Consider the following 24,289-nt stretch of genomic DNA (forward strand, 5'->3'; position numbering starts at 1 on the left):
CAGGAAACAGAAAAAAATATACAATGCCTTCACCGGGATTTTAACTCCGGTCCTCCTATTTGCCAGGCAGATGTGTTTCTAGTTACACCATAAGGTTAGTGACTTACTGTTACTTACTCCGCCACTCAGAATAAGGGCACTACAAGGCTGGATATCATCCTAGTCGTTGCACTAGTAATCTGGCGGCTGAAACGCATCTTTTCTACTTTTTTTTTTTTTAATCTGACTTAAAGATTCGCCAGCGGACCGATAAATCGCACTATTTTGGACCTCTGTCTTTTATTATTTATTCAAGAGATTACAAAAGTGTAAGAATTGAACCTAATTGTTAGGTACTATTTACACTATTTACAAAGAGTTTGAACAATAACAGATAGGGCGCAACATACAGCTGTATCTTGGTCAGGTTGTAGAGACATTAGGTTATTCTGAAGTGGGAGATGGGAAAAATGAGCACTTCGGGACTCGAACCATGGACCTCTCGAATACGCACACAGTAATCCAGGTAAGCGAGCTAGCTGCATGATTGTTTCTCATTGCCTTTCCCCTGTGTAACAGGAACACGAGCCAGTTTTCCTTAAAACGTCTTCCATGAAGGTATCTCTCCCCTTAAGCAAGTAACTTGCGTGTGTTTTGCCATATTCAAGTAACCATCCAATCTTGAAGCACTATTATCTACTACCATAAGCTCCCTCAGAGATGGGAAAGACTTCCCCTCGCGGAATCGTGTAAAACGAGAGTTTTTGCATTAATGGATACATGATGTATCAGTGTACTATGTATTTTTTATGTTGATTTAATACTGTGTGCTAATATCTGTTTGTCAACCCCCAAATTAAATAATTAAATGAAAGTTTATTGATGTAGCTATTTCCCCACCACCAACAACAACAACAATAAAAATTTCTGCAAATGCCCATTTTTAGGCCCATATTGCAAACAATTTCGGTTTGGATTAGAAGCTGTGAACAAACATGGCGGAATCTATCGCAGCCCTGCCCATTTTTTAGCGGCTTTTATGTGGCTTCACCAACGTTCCAATCCATCACGTCGGAAAATAAAACACACTCTCCAGATTATAGTGATAGCCATCAGTGGAGTATCCACTGTCCACGTAAGGAACAGCATTCAGCTCTCCTCAAGCGTACAGGAAAATTTCGCCAGGACGTGTGATTCATTTGAAAGAGATAGTCGAAAAATTCGTAGGAGTTCGAATGTGGAACATCCGATATCAATGGCACGAAAAGCGTCCAAAAAAAGGGCTGTCCCCGAATTCGTTAAAAGGTTTGGCCTTGAAGATGGGAGGTGGCACACAAGGTTGGGAATACTCCGTATTTAACATCAAAACAGTGAAGGAAATTAGCTTATTATTGTTTGGACCTTGCAACTGTCATCACTTGGTCTCTACTCACCTGTGGGAACTGTCTAAGTATTTTAAAGTAAGTATTTTCTTTTTTACTATTAATCCAAAAAGTAATAATGATAAAAATTTACTTTCTATTTCAAAATTTTACATTTTTATTACATTTTAATACATATTTCATACACGCAAAACATTTTTTAAATAATTATGAATGAAAATATTATTTTTTTCATTTTAAAATTATTTAAATTATGTTATAATGCTTACATGAAGTTTTCTGTTAAATTTTTATCCAAAATCAAAGTAATTTTACTTTGATTGCATGGGCTAGAATTAACATGAAGATTTCGAAACTTATGTCCATTTAATTTAACATTTTATTAAATATAGTGTGTATAACTTTTGTATCTAAAAATTTCATTTCTGTATTGAAAACGTTATTTGGAGATATTAAAATTGATTTGATTAAGGACACCTCAGCTAAGAAATGTTTTACGAAAATATTTCTTAACATTCTAAGAAATGTTTTCGTAAAACATTTCTTAGTTACATTTAGCTGCATTTACTGAAATATGAATCGAAAAGACGGTTTGAAAATTTATGTACGGTTCCTGCAATATGCCGCTTTTATATAAATCCTGCAATTTTACATTTTAATTGAGGCATAATTTAAGAAAAGCATGCATTTACTTTCCCTCTTAAATTAAGTTTAGATCTTAATTTATACATAATATTCATAGCAAATTTTAATTTAGTTCAGTGATTAAATTAAATTTCTCGGACTCTGCATATGTAGCTTTAAAGATTATTAATTTTGACTCTTTCAAAACAACAATTTTACTTCAATATCAGAGCAGTCCGATCATTGCAGTTAACAGACTAATTGGTCTGAGTTCACTTCTTGGGCAGAGCACAGCCTTTTGTCACATCTATACGTCTTTTGCATTTACAAAGTCGATTTATCCTTGTGGTGTATCCTACATCTCAACACAGACCAGTATGACCAGTATGTTTCTCTGTTTATCTGAGAATGTTTAAATGGCAAGTGCTGCGCTGTTGGAGAAAAAAAAATTACAGAAATTTACATTTGTAAACAAATTTCTTTTAAATTATAATTCACAAAGAAATTTCGCCAATCTAATATAGCTATTTTATTACAAATTGTGATGGTAAGTTTTTTCAGTTCGAAATTAGAGAAGAGGCTCACAATGAAAGAATAGTGCATGAATTATATCAATTGTATCCATTGAATACCGTATATTTTGAAGAATTTTAACTATAAAGTATTTAAGATATTCTTTTGCATCATTGAAAATACTGATGATAAAAATTTACAGCAATGTCATTGGGATATTAGGGATTATTAGTACAAACTTCAAAATTATTTTATGCAAACTTTAGCAAATCAAATATATATGTAATGTATATTTGCCGATTGTAATTTTCAAAAAGATGAAAACTAAATTAATTAATGCTTATTTGTAAATAAATATATATATTATGTAATAAAATATAAAAAATATTATATAAGAAAATTAATACTTATATATAAATTTTTAGTAAAGGAACATAAAATCAAAATTAGATCGAAATAGTAATTTTCAACAAAGGAAGTGAGAATTTTCCCAAAGAAAATCTTTTCATGTGATATATTTCTATGGTAAGAAGCTTTAGAGCGCATAAAAAGGTAGTTGAAACGTTTATCATGACCTTTATGGGATCCTTTCATTTTTTCTTTTATTTTAAATTTCCTTAAAAGCTGGCAGCCTCAGCATGCTTGTCAATTACAATTGCTTTTCGAAAAAAAAAAAAAAAGAAAAGAAAAGAAAAAGAAAGATTACACGACAGTCACTAAATCTTAGGTTTACAGTTCATTTCTTTATGAGTATAATTAAAAGATGGTACTCATGCTATAAAGTATTTTCTCCTTCTTTTCAACATGCCAACGTGGTATAAAGGAAGTCTGCATCTTCAGTAAATAAATATAGCTTGCTGAAAACTGAGCTTTATTTGAGCACAGCTGATGGACTACAAACTAAAGTTGTACATACATTAGGTAAATTGCCCACAAGCGGCCGAGCGGTAAAGTCGCTGAACACTGGTAGTTCGGTCTGAGGTTCGAATCCCGCGAACGGGCTGGCTGCATGGGAGTTTTCGTGTTTTTCCCCATGTGTAACGAGTATACGAGCCAGTTTCCTTTAGAAAGGTCCTCCACGAAGGCATCCCTCCCCTTTGGCAGACAGCTCTCGAGGCTTTGCCATAATCACACACACACACTTTAGGTAAATTGGAAAACTCGGAGAGATGAAAAATGATCAAACCCCTTAGCCGGGAATCGAACCACGGACATCTGGAATACCGGCCCAGTATGCAGACCACGAAGGCACGCCAAGAAGGTGGCAGAAATACCTTATATACTCCCCCTTTTAAAAGGCGACTGGTGTTTTTAGGGGACCCAATCGCCAAATCCTGGGTGAGGAGAATTATCATACAACACCCTTTTAGTTCGGGCGCCACTGTAGAGACATTTAGTTAATTGGTAAGGCCGGAGAGATGAAAAATTAGCAAACGCCTTTGCCGGGAATCGAACCACGCACCTCTGGAATGCAGGCCCAGTGTGCAGACCACCACACCTCGAAGGCACGCCAAGAAGGTGGGAGAAATACCTTATAAAGTAAGAATTTACAAAATTGAAGAGTGGAGTACTTATGAACAATAACCAAAGTAACAATAACCAAGAATGTACAATTACTGGAAATGTGCAATGATCAAAATCAAATCCTCTAAAATAAGACCTTTTCCCATAGATAATCGCTACTTAATGGGGAAGAACTTCAAGGAAACTCATCTACTTCATAGCGCGATTAAGGGCACTTACCAACCTCGGACTGCGATGGAATTCTTTGCAATCACTCACAATGTAGGTTTTTCATACCCATAATATTAGGTCGACTAGAAGGCTGTTCGAGGGAATATATAGCATCAAAGGGCGAGTAGGACAGTATTTATATTAAGCCTAACTATTACTATAACTTAAACTAGCTGTCACAGACTTTATTACCATCTTTCATGTTCTCGCCAGTTCTCGAACCTCAGACTTTTCGATACGCGCCGAGCGCGCTGACCATTAAACCACGAAGGCATGCTAAGAAGGCAGAAGAGATACCTTATAAGCGTATAGATAGAACTTCTGAGAAAGAATTCGAGGTTTTCGAAATGATCCTAATTCCGTAGAAGTCTTTTTTCATAAATTCCTATATATCGACTCTATGTCCGTTATTTGAAGTCTTATAAACCATCTTTATATTCAAATCACATAAAATTCATTAAAGTCTGAATATTTAAGACTGCTGACAAATAGTAGTTCGACCTGGGCTCAAATTCCAGCACATACAGTGACTCCAAGAGCATTTTCGTGTTTTTTCCACTTGTGACTTGAGTGAGAATAGAGTCATCCATCTTTTGAGAGAAGTAATTCTTGAGCGCTTTGCCATAATCTGTTAAAGAAATGTAATACATCGTAAAATAAAATGTAGAGAGCAAGTTAATTGATTGCAAATGGTTAAACTTATAATAGAACTAAGATAAACTTTTAAGATGTTGATTGTATAAAAATTCAAAAATCAGTATTAGGTAATTGATTCCGTACAGAATGTGGTAAATACAAATGAGCAAATAAAAGCACCTTTAAAAGCAAACTAAAAGCAAGAATATAAACAAGAATTGAAAATTTTTCAGTTATTATCTCTCTTATACTCAGAGGAGAAAATAATAATTGATAATAGTAATATTAATATTAATAATAATACACCGAATAATTTTAAAAGAAAAAAGAAGAAATTTGTTTCAAACATGTTAAGTAATTTCGTAAAGAAGTTTTTTTAACTTTTTGGGATAGTTTAAATTATATTTTCCTAACAGCTTTTCCTAGGTGATAAATAAAATTCATATGACCATTTTTATCGCTCATTTTGCCGAACAGAAACAAATTAAGTCGTGGTAAATACGTTTAAGCTGCTGAGAGACAGGTAAATGAATTCCCGTTTAACCTCATGTCATTGCCACCCAGACACAGTGGTTAGTGACTCTGATTGCTGTGCTGAAGGGCCCGGGCTCGAATCCCGGAGAAGGCATGGTGTAATTTGTCTGTCCCTTCATAGGAGGTAACCGTGGCCACCTATTAAGTGCCTCCAAAATAAAATAACCATCGCTTCTGGCCTATGTCCAAAGCCTAAAATTGCTTATGCCCACAGTTTAAAAAAACACCTCGAGTCTGTTATTGGTGGAAGTTGGTATACAGATTGCCTCTTCAAAGCAAGGAGCTGAAGAATTTTTATCTAAAAACGTGTTTACATTTGTTAAAACAGTTGAATTATGAACATTTTATAGTGCATTTCAAAGTGAAAAAGAATTTTGAGGCATTGATCCGGTGGCAACATGTACTTTTAACTTAGATAATTCATTACGGTAAAATTCTCGATAATTGTTTGCTCTAGAAAGACTGCCTCCATGAGAAATTTCTGAAGAAAACGGAGTGATTTTCACATCGCAAGTACGAATATCTACCAAATTTTCAAGGAATCATCTTATTTAGCAGTCGGAATCGAAACCAGAAGTTAAATAACGAAAAAGAAAAGTACAAAATTAACCCTTTGTTGCATACAAATAATCTATAGAAGTTAAACAAAAATGTTTGTATTTTTTCTACTTAAAATAACCTTAGTAATAATAAAAAAATTAATTTTATTCAAATTTCGTTTTAAATAATTGCTACAGTTTGTTCACTACAGTGGACAGCATGCATATACGTACTTACATGCTTACAAATCTCTTCCCAACGATTTACGATCATTGCATTTGAAATCATTTCCTGCCTTGTTTGCAGTGATCATTATCATCTTCTAAATGGTAAATCTACAACTGACATGTACATACAGATCCCCCAAAATACCTTCATTCCGTCGATTGTGATTGAATTCATTTTGCTACGATTTTGTAACCTGTACCTATTGTATTCAAATGTCAAATGTTCCAGAAATTCCTTGCCAATTCCTTGCTAGTGGTGTTTTGGCTTGATAAGCAGTCCATTTGGGTTTCAATTCACTCTTTTCGGTAGATCTGTATCCCACTCCACAATTTCGCAAACTGACATTTAAAATAAAATGTCTAAAATGACTAATTATGAAAATGGCAGTATAAGAAAATGTAAGCAATATTATATAATGTTTACTATGAGAAATTGTACTAACCTGGAAATAGAAGTAGCAGCCATTTTCCAAATAGCAATGCTTTATTTAGTGATGCTATTCAGCCATCTATGATCGACACAATTAAAAGTTCTAATAATATAGAACGAATAAACATAGGAATAGAATCTGTTAAGGCATTTACAGAAGAATAAACAAATTTAAACTTTTGTCTACCAGAGTGGACATGATGCAACAAAGGGTTAAGAAGTATCGATCTCAGTCCGTAAGTTCGTGCGCATTAAGAGTATGCGTGGAATTCACTATGACGGATTTATTAAAACAATACAATTTTGAACCTGTTGAAACTTGTCATCATTTGACTAACATATTATTCAGTTCATCACCAACTTTCTTAAATATTAAACGCATTTTAGTACCCATATAGAAGATGAATATACATAATCAGTAAAAACGTGCTGTGCTATATTTTTTATTTTCGTATGGTGAATCTGCCAGGTTTGCAGCGATAAAATTAATAGTGTACACGGTGAACACACTATTAGCGTAAGGACTTCCCAGAAAAGGTTTCAAAAATTTAATGTTGGAAAAATCAGCATTGATGATGAACCCTGTTTCAGGGCGTTTTGAACTCTTAGAACCAAATCAAACGATTCATTCAAAATTTTATAGTGAACAACTTTGCCGTCTAAACTCAGAATTGATCAAAACACGCCCACGATTGGTGAATATTCAGAAAGTGTTGTTTCATCATGAATGCCAGACCGCATACGGCTCGAACAACGCTGCAAAAAATGAGTGAATTTAATTGGGAGCTTTTGTCATATCCTGCTTACTCCCGAGATATTGCCCCAAGTGATTTTCACTTATTTCGTGCCTTACAATTTTTTTTACTGGGTAAAAAATTAAATTCTAAACAGGATGCACACAATGAACTTTCAAGTTTTTTCGCATCAAAACCAGAGTCTTTCTACAGCAACGGCATAAAAAAACTGCCTGTAAGATGGCAAGACATTGCAGATAATGGAGGAAAATATATAATTGATTAAAATGTTAAATTGTGTTTTTTATATTATTTAAAAATTTACCAAAAAATGCGCACGAATTTATGGACGGATCCAATAGTTAGTATAAAATTCAGACCAACCAGGATAGTGGTTAACGACTCTGACTACCATACCGAAGGGTTTCGAATTCTGGAAAAGGCATGGATATTTCTAAGTGTTTGCGCGGGTCACTCAAAATATGCGGCTAGTCGAAAGTCCTCTTGACAGGTTGTGGTAAGGGAAGAGGGATGGGAGACCTTCGGACCCGTCTTCCCGGGCTGCTCTCTTTCAAAATTCCATCCGGAATTGAGCTAAAGTCTGGCTATCATCGATATGGTGCTCAAGGCTCTTGACACCATATCGATGATAAAGGCGCATATGACTCCCTGCCACGATGAATGTCGTGAGCTTGTGTTGATCTTTGTCAGACAAGTGAGATTGGTAACAGCAGCATAAAATTAAGAAGGGCCTGCATAAAATGATTCTTGAAGGCTTATTAAAAATTATTTGATTTAGTAATTATTTTAAATATGAATAGGTTTACTTCACTTTTTATTTACATTTTTAAACGCTGTATGCTTAAAATCAGTTGAAAGGCGTTTTTAAGAGAAATGAGTTATTAAAATTCTATGTAAAATTTGTTTCCTAATCTACCTTTATTTTCAGATAAAATGGTATATTGGACATATCAGCGAGCCAGTGCCTTTCTTCTAATAACATGTTATCTAGTTCCACAGATAACTGCTTGGTTCCTATATAAAGATATTGCTTTGGCCATCATTTTGGGAAAGCTTTTGAAACCCCGATTCGTACCTCTACCCATTCCAATTCCTTTCCCATTTAAAGTGAGCAAGCATACTCACAAGCCTTACCCGTAAGAACCTTTAAATTTTATGAATTTAATGTTAAATTTTATGTGTTTACACTACATTTGTATGTGTCATTTATTCAACTTTAAATGTTTTCTATTGAATTTTATGTTTTAATTTTACATTTTAGTTTTACATTTTTACAATATCGCTCAATATTCAAAGTTACTGAGGCCTTCAAAGATCAAATTTATCAAATTTTTTGCATCTAAATTACAGAATTTGAATTAGATGAAATTATTGATACTATGAGCAATTCTTTTATGATATTCAAAATGAAAAATACAGGGGAAAAATGCATTAAGATTTAGTTATGTATAATTGTGGGTATGCTTGCGCATTTTCTTACTTAAAAGAAGCAAGCATATCCGCAAACCTTGTCTGTAAGAACCTTTCCACTTAATGAGTTTAATATTAAAATTTATGTGCTTTATATTAAATTTTATGTGTTTATATTACACTTTGATGTGTCTTTTATTAAACTTTAAGCATTTTCTATTGAACTTTTAATGTTTTCTGTTAATTTTCCACTTTACAAATTTTTATGATATTACGTATTAATCAACGTTACTCAGGCTGTCAGAGATCAAATTCATCAACTCATAGAATTATTTAAATCACAGAATTTGAATTAGATGAAATTACTGATACTACCAGCACCTTTTTTAATATTTAGAATCAAAACCATACAACAAATGTTAGATTAGGATGTATTTAAGCGATAACCAAACAAGTTAGAAAATAATTTTTTTCTCTGAGTAGAACAGGAATAAAATAATTTACATATTAACCATAATGTTATTTCAGTGGTTCCAACAATCATTTTTCTGGTTTTTATGAAGAAGAGCAAAACTGCAATAAATTAGAAAATTATTTCGAGGTTCCCTAAACGCTGAGGCCTTAAACACTAGCCTCGTGACCTACATGAAAATCAGGCTGTGGGTCTGAGCAAGTTTCAGAATAAACTAATTTATGTCAAGTAGTTAGTGATTGGAAATGCTTTATTCTGAGCACAATGTTTTTCTTTCTACTTTCTTGTGCGAAATAAAGGAAGTATATTAATAGCAAAAAATTTTGCGTGTCTTATTTCAAAGGAAATGTCCATTTGGAGAGTTCCGAATTAATCTGGACGATTTTTGGGGGGTGACATCTGTACGCACGCACAGAATAAAGGGCATTTTTTCCAAAACGGGTTCTAAAATGCATTTTAAACGGATTCAAAAGATATTTTTAGTGACGTCTGTACATATACATGTATCTCGCATAACACAATTTTTGCACTGGGCGAAATTCTCAATTTATAGTAACTTATTTTTGCATAGTTCATTCTCTCAAAGAATTTTTAACGAAGTGAGTTAAGCACATTTGGCTTTATTATTGCTTATGACAAATATGCCAGGTTTCAGAACGCGAAAATATATAAATAAATTCTCGTATATCTTGGAAAATTTAAATTTATTATTTTTTTTTTTTTTTTCAGGATTGCTTAGAAAAATGTCTACTTTAAGATGATGGCAAAAATTTGCAGAGCCACCAAGATTTTTTTTTGCTAGGTGTACAATAATAAAACTATTACTATAAATGCGCACAAATTTTTAAGAATGTGTATGTTCTGTTATATATTTTTTAAATCAATGAAATAATACTAAAAACACGTGAACAATAACACTTAATCGCACTTGTCTAGGAAGGACAAGTGACGAGGATAATTCGGTTGCGTTTAAAATGTAGTAATAAGTAATTGGAAAGCACTGTGAATATGCTCAAAGAAGTACTTTATCAAATATGTTACCTCTTTGTCATAGCACTCTCATAGGCTATCGCGCAACACTTTTCTTATCCTCTTCCCACTGATCACATCATTCAGAAAACACACACAAGATGTTTCAAAACTATCGAAACCAATTATAAAAGACAATAAAGCTTGCTTAAACAAACATTTTTCATCATAAAATGCATGGTCGCACTTAAAATGGTTAAGCGCTAGAAGACTCTTTCTGTTTTTCCTTATGCGCCATCTTTCGCTATGCAAAGACAGATGATGCCTTTTCATTATCTCTGTTAACGATCCATTTAAAATACCCTTATGATAGCGCATGACTCATAAACCTGACAATTTAGCCGTAAATATCGCTGGAGTTAGACGAGTCCGTGTCACAGGAAACAAAGTCATTGGACATACATGAAGTAACTAAATCTTGAAATAAGAGTCCCTCAAAGGGAATTCCGGTATGGGAACACGCCGCTAAAACCCACATAAAAAAGATCCAAATTATTCAAAATAAAACCCTTCGTGAAATTATTAATGAGCCCTGGTTCATCCCAAATTCATACATTCACAGAGATCTTCAAATTGATACTATACAAAATTATATAAAAAAACTTGCAACAATTTTTTTCCTTTCTGTATTATTACATCCAAACACCTGTATCAGTTCTTTGCGATGCTCACCTTTCCCTAGAGAAAAACACAAATATCCTTTGGATAGTCTTACCTAACATTTTGTTGATTATTTGAAGTATACTTACTACCTTACTGATCCAACTTTTTTTCACATTGCTTGTCTATTTTCATTCATTACATCTTTCTTCGCTGACTGATGGCGGCTAAGTGAAATATCCCATTCTACCATCTCGGTTCTTCTTATCATCCTTTTGTTGTTCCGGATATTCTTTTATCTGATACAGAGTAAAAGCGCGCTGTCACTCTCTTCCCATTCGACACAAATCAAGTCAAACGGAATGGTGTAGAAGGTAATTAAAGAAATAAAACCATTACCTTTTAACCTAAATTTACTGTACTGTTTGACAGAGCTCCACATTTACCATGAATTAAAAATATATCAAATATAAAAATCATCGCCCACCAACGGCCAAGTGGTAAAGTCGCTGAGCACTGGTAGTTCGGTCCGAGGTTCGAAGTCCGCGAACGGGCTGGCTGCATGGGCGTTTTCGTGGTTTTCCTTAAGTGTAATGTGTATACGAGCCAGTTCCTTTAGAAAGTCCTCCACAAAGGCATTCCTCCGCTTAGGCAGATAGCCCTCGAGGCTTTACTATAATCACATACACACACATAAAAATCATCATTTGAGATGCAAAACCGTATCATAACTCGAAAGCACATACGAGAAAGGAGAAAAATGAGAAATACAAAGTCAAAATGATTACAAAAAGAAAGACGACGGTGTATTTGAAAAACAACAACTTTTATACCACAAGCCTGAAAGCGGCATATATCTTCGTTATGCGGAAGAACCCGCGTTGGGGCAGAAAAGAGCCCAACAGAACCTAAGATATTAAACTACGTATATGTATTCTTTGGTGAAACTGTTTCTTGAGGTGAATTCTATCATACTTCAAAATTTTTCAATCAAGCTTTGAAATACCTTGTAAATTTTCTTCGGTTAACTGAACATAAGTGCTGAAATGCTCATTATGATCCAGTTAACTCGTCAATGTTGCAAAGGAGTAAACTTCCTGTATTTTAATCCATCACACATTCAGACTGTTGACGAGTCAATCTTTCAGTGAACCCAAGTATCTGCGATTCTTCTTCGTCTGCGCCACACCGATGGCAGAGTGGTTAACACCGCTGAGTACTGGGAGCTCCACCTGAATTGGGTTCGATATCAGGCGGACGGGCTGGTTGCAGGTTGGTTTTTATGATTTTTTTTCCATGTATAACGTAAATACGAGCCAATTTCTCTCAGAAATCCTCCATGAACGCATCCCACCTCTTAAGCAGAGAGCTCTCTTGGCTTTGCCATACTCAAACACTCATAATCCATACCCGGTCTTCTCCATTTATGACATCAGTAGTTCTTGCTTCATACATTGATGAAATCTAATACTCTCATCTATTAAGAAAATCACTTTAATTTTTCTTCGCATACTTAATAAAAAAAATTTAAATATTTAGGTGATGGAGCCATTTTTAATGTTTGAATTATAAGAAGGGCATTTTCTAATATTAGAATGCTGTTGCGTGCGTACGGGTTCGTAATGGATTGAATGTACAAGTCGATAAGAATTTAATAAAATTTATTATTATTCCAAAAATAAATACAAAATTCTCAAGTTTCCTCAGAGATATTCATATAATATCGCACTATCTCACAGTAGTTATATTTTAAACTACTAAAACGTTCAACAGAGCTCAAATCAAAACAGAGAAACGTAAAGAAAGCTAATCCGATCTCGCCGCGAATTCGCTACTATCAAAAACAGCATTAAGTAAAAAACTGAATTGAGATGTTTTCTTCCAGCTTTTTTAAGCTTTTTATACCAGAACGAGAATATTCTGGTATTTTCTCGATTTTTCTGGAAAGCAAAAGAGTACAATTACGCAGGGGCGGTGATTTCGCTTTGAAACCGCATTTTCAACATTTTTTTTTAAATTTAGAAAATTTTGTTTTTTTTTTCCCCCTCAAAACCGCTGCTCAAATTAAATTACTTCTTAAAGCTGATAACAGATGACAGCAGCAAACCTTTCTGGGCATCCATTAATTGATACGAAATATTCAAAAATACCTTCTTTTGCACCCTACTCTTTTTCACTCATTTTAAAAGCAAAAAACCCAAAAAATTTTAATTTTTCCACAATATATTTTATAAGCAGGCATCAATGAGTAATGAAATGTCCTTAGTTCACAAAAAAAAGTAATGGAACCTTTTTAAATTTGAATGTTTTCATTGCGGTTTCAGTATGAAACCACCGCCCCTCTGGGACATCGAAGAAATGATCAGATGACGCAGTCGCGAGATTTTTTGCAGTTGTGTTTATTGCTTTCGAATCACTGCTGTAAACAGTTGCACAATATCTTCGTTTGAGTGGCTTCAAAGATGAGGATTTATGGAGCTTTTGAGAGACTTATTTTTTACAGAGACACAGAGCACACTGAAAAACACTCGTAGTTGCGTTTTTATTATGCTTCTCTTAGCGGTCGCTTTTCTCATGCTTCTAGGTCATAGTAAAATAATTGTATGCATCTTAATTTATTTTTACATATAATTTTCTTAGTTTTAAACATAATTTTTTTAAATATTTAATATTAACATATATTATAAAAAATATTTATTTTTAGTTTTATGCAAGTAATTTAGTGTATTATTAGTTACTTTTTGTCTCATACTTTTTTGTTTCCTGTTTTAAATTTTTTATTTATAATTAAAAATGCGTGTTTATGCAAATATTACTTACTTTATTAGTTGTTCAGTAATTTACTAGTATAATCTGCGATTTGGGTTACGTTTAGATACTTTTCAGCAAAGTAAAGATAAATAAGCAAATGTCTAGTCTTAAGTGCTCTAGACGGGCGCTGGTTTCAAGGCGAAACCGGTCCCCTTTCCATAAAGGGGGACGAAAAAAAGTTTTTTAAACTCATTTATGTTGTCTATAGGACCATTGCATGTCATTATGCTTAATTTTTCATAACTTTTAAAAAATCATAACATTGCGCCCCTGAAAGGGTTAAGTAAACAACTGAATTGAGATGTTTTCTTCCAGCTTTTTTAAGCTTTTTATACCTGAACGAGAATATTCCGGTATTTTCTCGATTTTTCTGGAAAGCAAAAATTACGAGATATCTATTTAATAAAATGTTAAATGCTCGTGCTCCTGTATTTTAATTTTTCCGGTGTAACTTTCTCTTCAAATAAGTCTTGTGCTGCATTGCACGGGAATATAAAACAATTTTTAATTACACTTTCTGCTAAAAATAACTAAATAAATGCAAAAACCGTAATAATATATTTGGGATCTTGTTCAGAATAATTGTAGTAGTGTAAATTAATTTCACGGCATACTTTTATTATAGTGTAGAGTCATTAGGCCAATTGAAAGCAGGAAAGATGAAAAATATGCAACCGCCCTCACCGGGAATCGAACCACGGACCTCTAAAATACAGGCCCAGCGTGCAGAACCACTACATCACGAAGGCACGCTAGGAAAGCGGGAGAAATACCTTATATACTCTCCTTTTTAAAGGGCGACTAGGGTTTTTTAGGGGACCTAGTCGTAAACTCCTGGGTGCGGAGAATCATCGTCCACAGCCCTTTTAGTTCGGGCGCCACTTGTAGAGTCATTAGGTATTTTTGGAAGCAGGAAAGATGAAAAATTATCAATATTCTTCGCCGGGAATCGAACCACGGACCTCTGGAATACCGGCCCAACGTGCAGAACCACTACACCCCGAAGTCATGCTAGGAAAGCGAGAGAAATACCTTATATACTCCCCTTTTTAAAGAGCGACTGGGGTTTTTAGGGGACCGAATCGCAAAATCCTGGGTGTGGAGAAACCTCATCCGACACCCTTTTAGTTCGGGCGCCACTGCAGAGACATTAGGATATATTGGAAGCAGGAAAGATGAAAAATATGCAACCGCTTTCGCCGGGAATCGAACCACGGACCTCTGAAATACCGGCCCAGTGTGCAGAACCACTACACCACGAAGGCACGCTAGGAAAGCGGGAGTAATACCTTATAACAGAACTTTGTTAAAATAACGCAATATTTACCACAATAGTTTCTAAAATATGTTAACTATTTTTCAGAAACCCTACCTGATTTGGTAACATTATGATAACAAACAGACCTGTGTAGTTAATTATTAGTTTCGAAAAAATTCAGCGCCCTTGGAAAATCTGAAATTAAATATTTAAGAAAAATTCACCAGTTTGAATACCTTCAGTTTCAACTCAAAGTCTTTTATAAACCTTCTAAAGCGAAAACGCTTTCAAGTTATTTCCTTCAAAATGATTAAAGTGAAACCAATTATCACATAACAAATTTACAAGGTGTATAGGTATCAACATAAATAACATCAGCTAATTTTCTTTTAAAAGTTTGAAAGATAATTATATAATCTCTTCATTCTTCTTTCCAGGTTTTTCAATTTATTATGGATTGTTAAAACTATATCAGTAATGCTGAAGTAGTACATTTGAAATGTGTGAATTCATGAATAGCGTGATAAAAACGAAGCAATCCTTGAATAATGTGGTGGTATTTTGCTAAATTGTTTTTGGCAACTATCGAACCCTTTTTAGTGAAATTTATCATTAAATTTCTAAAGTTGAACTGCCATTAAACAAATATTTTCCTGCGAATATTTGAAAAAGTACTCCTTAAATCGAACCCTTTTTAGTGAAATTTATCATTAAATTTCTAAAGTTGAACTGCCATTAAACAAATATTTTCCTGCGAATATTTGAAAAAGTACTCCTTAAATGTTTACTTGTATTCGATAAATATGCTTATTTAATGAAGTTTCCATCAAGAAGAAAATGTTTTCATAGAAGACAGGCTTTGTAATCTTTCCCAAATTCAAATCATCTAACATAGTCTAACGTATTGATCAATGATTTAAATGACTCCGTGTACGTAATGGATTGAATCCGCGAAGAACCAATGATAGCTTGATAAAATTTATTTTCTCCAAAAGAAGCGCTTTACAGATCTGGAACTTTTCACAGATGTATTCGTACAGCTCTTCTCAGTGTTACAGAACTCAATCAGTAGTTACACTTCAAACTACTAAGAACGATAAACACAAAACAACATAAAATGCCTCAATGGGTAAGTTCGCTCAGTGATCTCTCAAGATTTTGAACTCATTTTTGAACTAAAACGAGAAATGAGGCTCTCTCCTTATACAGTTTCCTCCGTCAGCTGAGAAATTTCCAATACCTTCGATTTCTCGAAATTGTTGGAAGCCATATACAGTTACAGTTACATAGGGACCGTACCTCTTACAGTTTTACAAGGTGCAAAAATGTCGCCAAATGGTTGATAAGCATGGCTACTTTAGGAGATTTCTCGCCAAATTTGGCGACAAAAATTAGTCGCTAAAAATATCGCCAGCTTGGCCTGCCAACTTAGCCATTTACCTCAATGCTAAGTGGACCTGCCCCTGTAACTTTATTCCTCCGGCTGAGGTTCGTACTCTTGAGACCATTTGTGTTGCATTATATAAGAAATACCACAATTTACTTATAATTTCACTAAAATTATTTACATATATCCAAAGTTCGTAAGAAATGAATAACAGCATAAGTAAAAAGCACAGGAGGAAATCCAAATTTATGAAATTGAATCATTGAGCTAAACTGAATCAAAATACAGATTTGATAACTGTAGTTTGCACCATAAATTCTAACTACTAAACTATATTGCTTACGTGCCAATATATATAAATAACTCACGAGAAATTACTAATATAAATAAAAAGTAAAGAATTTATAAAAATAAAATATAAGCCTTACTACGTGGAAATGGTATTATATGGTTTATAAAAAATTGAGGGGACTTGATACCCCAAAATCAATGAAATTACCACTTTTTCAATTTTTTGCTAGAAAGGGACTTTAATACGCTTACTACATCAAAAGAAATTTTGAGACGATCTGATGAGTGTTAAAAACATTTTTTTTTAAATTTTAACAGCTCTTTAAATTAAAAACCCACCTCAGAATTCATTTTCTTTTACTTCTTAATTGTTCCAGTTATTTATTAAAAATCAGCATAGGAGAAGAGGAATGTAATTAGAAGTAATTACTGAAACTATTATCAAACTCTGTTTATATGTATAAACTAATTTATTTTAAATACTAAGTGAAGTTCGAAATTTTCTTTTCACTTTTGAACTGACAGCGTTTTTTTTCCTCCTTTGTTTACTCAGAAAATATTTCTATGCGTATTTTCAGTCAATTTTGTTATGCTTTTTCAAAAATTGAAATTTTTTGTGATAAGACATGAACAGAAAAGTTGATGTAGTTTGATGGTATAGTATGATATATAAAGCAATATAGTTCCTGACTGTAGCAGTATTAAAACTCCTGCTGGACTAAACATTAAACTCTTTTATTAATCAAAATACTCCTAAATTAGTTTAAAATATAATTTATATATGAGACCAAATGGCTAAAAGGAGAGAAGAAATCACATATTCTTCTAAGCGGTTTTAAATAAAATGATTTATGCCTTTTCAAATTTCAAATTTTACTTTTTAAAAAAGAAAAAAATTAAAAATTAATATTACAAAGCAACAAATTAATACAGTAATACATAAATGTTTTATTAAATATATTATAATTAATCAACATATTAAAATTCTTCTGAATGTATTTTATAAAACAAGAACAAGTAAAGCAAAATTCTGCTTGCAATTTATCATTTTACTTGCGAAGTTTCCGGTCAGAGAAGGTTTCAAGTAAAAGCATATAATTTATGTTTATATTAATCAATTAAATAGCAATAAGTATAGATTAAATTATTAAATATTATAAATGCTTGTATAAAATTATGTAATTAATAAGTATGGGTTTCGCAAAATATTGAAAAGAAAAATTATTGGAAGTAAAAATGTAATTGAAATCATATTTTGTTCAAATATTTTACATACAAAATGTGCTGTTAATATTTTCTTAGGAACTAATTTCTTAATTGAAAAATGGATCCTAGAAATATTAAGAATATTCTAATAAGTACAATAAAAAAATTTTGGATCTAAATACTCAGAATTGTAGGAGAAAAAAGACATTTTAATTGTTAAATTTTTCTTTGTAAAATTTTAATTTAAAAATAAGCTACTGAAAAAATAAAATTTTTTATGCTTTAAATCATTTTTATTTTTTCTTGCAATATCCTTTAAAAATACTCATAAAAAAAAGATGAAATTTCTTAAATAAAGAAACATTCAAAAGTGATTTTTAATTAGGACAAGCATTCTTAATGTCTTTTTTTTATTAGGACATGCTATTTTTGACCAATCATGTCTTACACATCCTCACGGTGAAAGCCAGTAAGTTAAATTTTATGCAAATTCTTTTTGTACTGATTTCAGAATAGAAGGATTTGCAAAGCATTACGTATGTAAATTCCTACCAGCGGCCGAGCGGTAAAATCGCTGAACACTGGTAGTTCCGTCCGAGGTTCGAATCCCGCGAACGGGCTGGCTGCATGGGTGTTTTCGTGGTTTTCCCCATGTGTAACGTGTATACGAGCCAGTTTCCCTTAGAAAGATCCTCCACGAAGGCATCCCTTCCCTTAGGCAGACAGCCCTCGTGTGCTTTGCCATAATTAAATACACACCAAACACACCTATGTAAAATACCGTGAGGAGCATTTCTGTCCAATTTGATCGCATTTTTGCATACTTCAGACTCTAATTTCTAAAATTCAGCTGACTGTTCGTGGAACCGCGAATTGAGTATATCTACATAAAAGCATAGATTGTAAATTGGTAAAATATGAGTACATTTTAAGGTAAAATATTTTTTTCGTAAGATGTTAAATTTGGTAAAATATTTAATGTAAATGTAAATTTGGTTAAATATTTCCGATAAACAAGAATCTACATACTCGAAAATAGGTCAGATCTTGTCACAAAAATATACCACTGGAAAATTAAAAGGAAATTCGTTGGATTATATACAGATTATATATTGATTTGATTTTAGGATTGATTTCTGACCCTTCTGGAAAAATTAATGTTTAGCTATAACATCATACTGGGCCCAGACGGTGCAATAAAAAACGAAACTCAGCCATGCTCATTATACATATCATAGAAATTTTAATTATGAAAACTACAGAAGACGCTATTTAATGTGATCGCGTTTAATGATATCATTTCATATATCGTTATCGAACTGCCGAAGTCCCTCTCGTTTCTGTATGAAAGCATGGAAAATACTTCCCATATTGTAGTCGATAATTCTGTTTACAAAGCTTTTTAAGTGACAGAGAAATGTTGCCAAATAAAAAATTAGTCACTTAAAAACTTCATTTCAATTTTAATCAATCATTTAAAATTGAGCAGAAAAGGCAAGCTTAATTTGGCATAGATTTTTAATAACTCTAATCAGACCTGGGTCCTCTTCTTCAAGAAAAAAAATTCCGCAGAATTTTCCGCCTTTTTTCTTGCTCCTGGAAAACAATCCACGAAAACATCTACTAAGGTTGCTTTTTTTTCGCCCTTAATCTTTAAGTACATATTGTTATATTTTCTTTCAACGAGAGGTGCCTTCCAAGTACTATGATAAGGGCACAACATCAGTTAAATAATTTCCAGAAACTTTTTCAACAGGTTTTTGTCTTTTGCTAATTAAAATACACTGCGAGTACTTATTTATACATATATATATTTCTGGTTACATTTATATTAAATTAAATTCCATTACTATCTCAAAGAATAATTTTTCTCATCCTCTTATGTTATCAAACGTTATCCTATTAAGCGACGCCTTCTATCTCAAATTTAATTAAATTAATAATTTTAAAAAATCTGGAAAACTAAGGCACAGAAACCGAGTACTAAAAATGTTAAAAATAAAGTAAAATTTTAGTTCTTTTTGTTCCTTTTAAATATGTAAAATTAGTACTTAAATTAGTCTTTCTAGAGAGTCTTTAAATTAGTCTTTTCTCTTCAATTAATTTAAATTGGAAGTTATTTTTTCCATAGAGTAAAATAGTCTGGAAGTTCTTGATTATGTATTATGTAAATAATTGTATATGTAATTATGTAATGTTGTATATGTAATTATGTAAATAATTGAGCCCAAACTATGGTAAATTGAAGATATGCGTTGATTATGCACCATAAATCTGTACGGTAAGAGATGATGTAAGCTGGTTAAAAATTTTAGTTCTTTTTGTGAACTGCAATCTTATAATGGTCTAGGACAGCGGTTCTCAACCTTTTAACTAACGCGTACCATTTAAACAAAATCTGAAAAACTTTAGTACCACCACTACATTTTACAATGATTATTTTTCAATTTCTCAATCGAAATATGAAAACTTTATAGTATATATTTGGCCATTTGCACAACTATTTGTATTAAATATGCACAAATAAAAAATATTAGATTAAAAATTGGTTACCGTTTTAATTATTAAAATTTAAGTTACAATACATTAATTCTAAAATTTAGTGTGAAATTTAGGCCTGTTTAAGAAGGAGTCATTTCTTTATGTCTGGTCTTATTTCACTTAGTTTTAACCGTAAATCAAGATCCACTTTTAATTTTCATCTGTATTTATTATTCAAATGTAACATGAAAGCAAATCCTTGTCAACACAAATAGGTTGTGCAAAAAGGCAATTAAAATTTAATGGCGTTATTTGAAATGCTTTTAAATTATTTTTTTCGGTTCAGTCAAAAGTTAACAAGTGTGTTATTTTTTAAATATTCAGTTAGAGCTCGATCACAGGAAATTTCTATCAATTGTTCTTTTTCTTCCTGAGATTTTTAAATGTAATAGTTAAAATACTTTGTTTCTTTGTGTACCACCTATTTTTCTCTTGCGTACCACTAGTGGCACGTGTAACACTGGTTCAGAATCGCTGGTCTGGGATATACGATAAACACCTGATTTCTGGTGGAGAAACACTTGCTGCTACACAAGCCGATAGATATTCTTGATGTTTTCTACTAGATAATCTCATAACCAAAAACAATCAGTTAAACTAAGTCACTGCATCCTCATCTTGTAGAAGGAATTCAGTAAACTCATTTACTGTTTGCCACCAGAACAGTAATGTAGACCTTTTGGAGGACTACAGATTTCTCTTCAATGGTATTTGAAATGGCAGAGAGAAGACAAAAGAGTGAAGAATCATGTTGGTAAACACTGTGTAACGTCTTAAGCTGTTTTATCTCACCACGAAGTTCTGAGAAAAAGAATGGCCCCGTCGAAAGTTCCCACGGACAGAGTATTTATTAGCGAATTCTCGGAAAGTTGAAGAGACCAGCAGTCACAAAATAATTTCGAGTTTTTGTTCCTCTTATAGTTGTTTGAAGGGAGACATTGTTCTGTTCCCTTTCATAATTTATAGGTGCAGTGTCTCAGACACCCGGTCTGAGTCCCCAGTTGGAACCGGAAAGTTCTCACGGGCTTTTTCCCAGGCTGTCTTCATCATATCCAGGTTTTAATGAAAGTGCTGTCACCAATCAAGAGGCGCTTCTAAAAATTACGGACAAATGAGGATCCTGAATTTTTTCCGACACGCCCAGGACAACTTGAACAAAATCGTGGAATGCGGTTCCAGGGAGAGAGAGCGAGTGAGAGTAAGTCGCAGTATAGAGAGAGAAACGTTCTCTCCAGCTCTGCCAGGAGCAAATTTGTATCGCTCTACGCAGAGCGATATTAGCATCACTGCCAAGAGATTACAGCGAGGTAGCCGGGTTCGCCGCTACCTTACGGAGGAGCACCCTGCTTAGAACCAGTTCAGTCCAGCAACCATTGGCTTAGAGAATCGATTAATTCTACACAGCATCATCTTGAACCATACCTCACCTTGAACTACTATTTCCAAACAAGAACTTTTATTTTGGCTCAGTTCTAAACAGAAACTTTATTAACACCGTCTGAATCTGGTTGTATTTCTTTACTCTCACCCTACACTGTGAGAACAATATTTTATAAGTTTATTTATTTTTATTTTGCATATAGCCTAGAAAGCCTCTTGTTTTTAAATTCGTCACAACTGTTAGTTTAATCAAATTAGCCAGTAGCTACCTGGGCGGTTTGATGGCTAGTGTAATACTTACCGTTGGATTTAGCTTTCGATTCTAGGCATTGGTTTAGGTAATCGATCCTGCAAAGGCACATGAGCCAGTAACAAATAATTTTTGCGACCGAATTTCATCATTTCTTTTCTCCCAAAATTCCTCGCACCTCCACATGTTGTACCTTGAAATGACATAAAATTCTTTAAGACGTTCAAACTGAAATAATATGATCTACAGGTACATCTATTCTATTTTTGCAAATGCCTTTTCTTTTGATATTAAATTAATTTTTTTTTTCTTATTCGTTTAAGGGTTCCCATCTACAGCAGTTCCTTGTCTACGCAACAAGTTGGACATAATCCTTGGCAATTCCCTCATACTAATTTCGAGCATCATAAAATAATTGAAAACTCTCAGCTTGGATCAGGCCACCAAAACTTAATTGATACCTCACATCTTGTATCAGGACATCACGCTGTTGAACAGTTGCAAGCTGCTTCTCACAACATAGGAAACTGGGTGGAACAACTAAGTCAGAGCTCAGATGTCATTAAAGCAAGTTCTAGTGATGAGATACCAACTATTCACGACGAGTTGGATGAAATTGCATCAGCAGGAGATATTGGACAAGATCTGGATAGCAGTGGAGAATGGTGGTGATGCCATTACAGAATGTTCACAATTAATTTTAGTGAGTAATATTTTTCGAAACTTAACAGAACTATACAAAGCTCGTTTAATTAGGCAATGTATGTATACAAATATCCATATAAATGTGTTAAATTATATAAATCTAAGTGCATCAGTTAGAAAACAGCAAATTTATCAATTTGGGCATTAGTAAGAGGAGTTACTACTAAAATACTAAAAAGCAAGTAATATAAAAAAAATTTAAAGTCAATTAATACTTAGGTGAATAAAAAAATTTTTTTAAATATAAAAATTCTTTTAAATAAAACAATTTGTTTAAATTAAAAGTTTTAATAATTTTTAATATGTGAAAAAACTGTGTTAACACTAAGTATCCTCCACTACAAATTTTAAAAAATGTATTTGAACTTGAGTGGATGAATAAAAAATATTTTATTAATGATTGAAAATTAATTAATTAATAATTAATTAAGTACAAAAATTTAAAGTCAGTTCCTATTTAGGTCAACAAAGAAATTTTTTTAAATACCAAATATAATTTTAAAATTAAAAATTAAAAATTGTTTAATATGTGAAAAAACTGTATTAACATCAAGTGTCATCCACTACAAGTTTTAAAAAAATGTATTTGAACTTGAGTGGATGAATAAAATGTATTTCATTAACGATTGAAAATTTGAATAAGATATAGAGAGAGTGTGAGCTAATAGTAGGAATTTAATAATTAATACTTACAATAAATCTTTTTTTAATATTGTGAAATATTCTGTTTCTATATTAAATAAATTTACTAAATGTAATTTTCTTAAATGCATTAAAATTATATCGAATGGTGCAAAAATCTTATAACTGCAAATAAGTAATTACAATGTTCATTCTTTGTTAAATTCACAAGGATCCTGAAACGCAATACGTAAGTAAATTTGCAGTCTTTTAAGTAATCTTTTGACTTCTAATTGCAAATTTGTATCTAAAGGTTAGGCCCTCAAGCCTACTCATTCTTTTTTATACTTATTCATGTTATTTTTGCATTCTCATAGACTTTATATAGAGATGTATAAGATTTAGATTTTTTGTATCGTTTGATATCCTATCTTATCATAGCTATTGAAGATTTATGTATACACGTTTTGTATTTGAGTTTTCTAATTCTTTTATGCATGTTATTTCTGTACATTCATAATTTTTCTGTAGAAAGTCTCAAGTTTTAGTTCTTTGTATTACTGAATATGGCTCAAAAATGTGCAATTTTCATAACCATTGTTAGTTGTCGGTAAACAGATGTGCTAGTCTATTTTTATTCATATACATTTAGTTTTGTGTACATTTGTATGTGTAAATATTTAGTAATAAAATAAATAAAATGACATTTTCCCTTTTCTCAAAATAACTTTTTCCTGAGTGTATTTATTTTCTTTCAGTTGTACTCATATGAAATATTTATATTATACATTAATCAACATTTCTCCAAATTATGATTCTTTGTTTCTTCTAATTCCAACTAATTTTAATCTACATTTCAATAGATTTCTTGCTTTATCAAGCAATGGGTAGTCAAAAAGCAGGTGGAAAACACTTTGCTGAATGGTAAGATTGCAATAACACAAATTGAAAGATGTCAGCTTGAATCGTTTAAG

General features: G+C 32.7%; 1 protein-coding gene across 1 annotated transcript; it reads left to right on the forward strand.

Annotated features, from left to right (window-relative positions):
• Nucleotides 1-1,117: 1,117 nt before the first annotated feature.
• Nucleotides 1,118-24,019, forward strand: LOC118185868 (uncharacterized). The gene is made up of 3 exons (XM_035355786.2): nt 1,118-1,439; nt 8,283-8,490; nt 22,313-24,019. The coding sequence occupies exons 2-3, from the start codon at nt 8,288-8,290 to the stop codon at nt 22,659-22,661; spliced, it is 552 nt and encodes a 183-aa protein (XP_035211677.2). The 5' UTR covers nt 1,118-1,439; nt 8,283-8,287; the 3' UTR covers nt 22,662-24,019.
• The last annotated feature ends 270 nt before the right edge of the window (nt 24,020-24,289 follow it).

The sequence above is a fragment of the Stegodyphus dumicola genome, chromosome 3, assembly GCF_044657685.1.
Source record: "Stegodyphus dumicola isolate Sdum_Otavi_A_Nest chromosome 3, ASM4465768v1".
NCBI lineage: Eukaryota > Metazoa > Arthropoda > Arachnida > Araneae > Eresidae > Stegodyphus > Stegodyphus dumicola.

Excerpts from the sequence above, each read along its gene's own strand:
- LOC118185868 (XM_035355786.2), top strand. The coding sequence starts at position 8,288 with ATGGTATATTGGACATATCAGCGAGCCAGTGCCTTTCTTCTAATAACA. Across the intron at positions 8,491-22,312 it reads CATACTCACAAGCCTTACCC|GGTTCCCATCTACAGCAGTT; the intron begins GTAAGAACCTTT and ends TATTCGTTTAAG.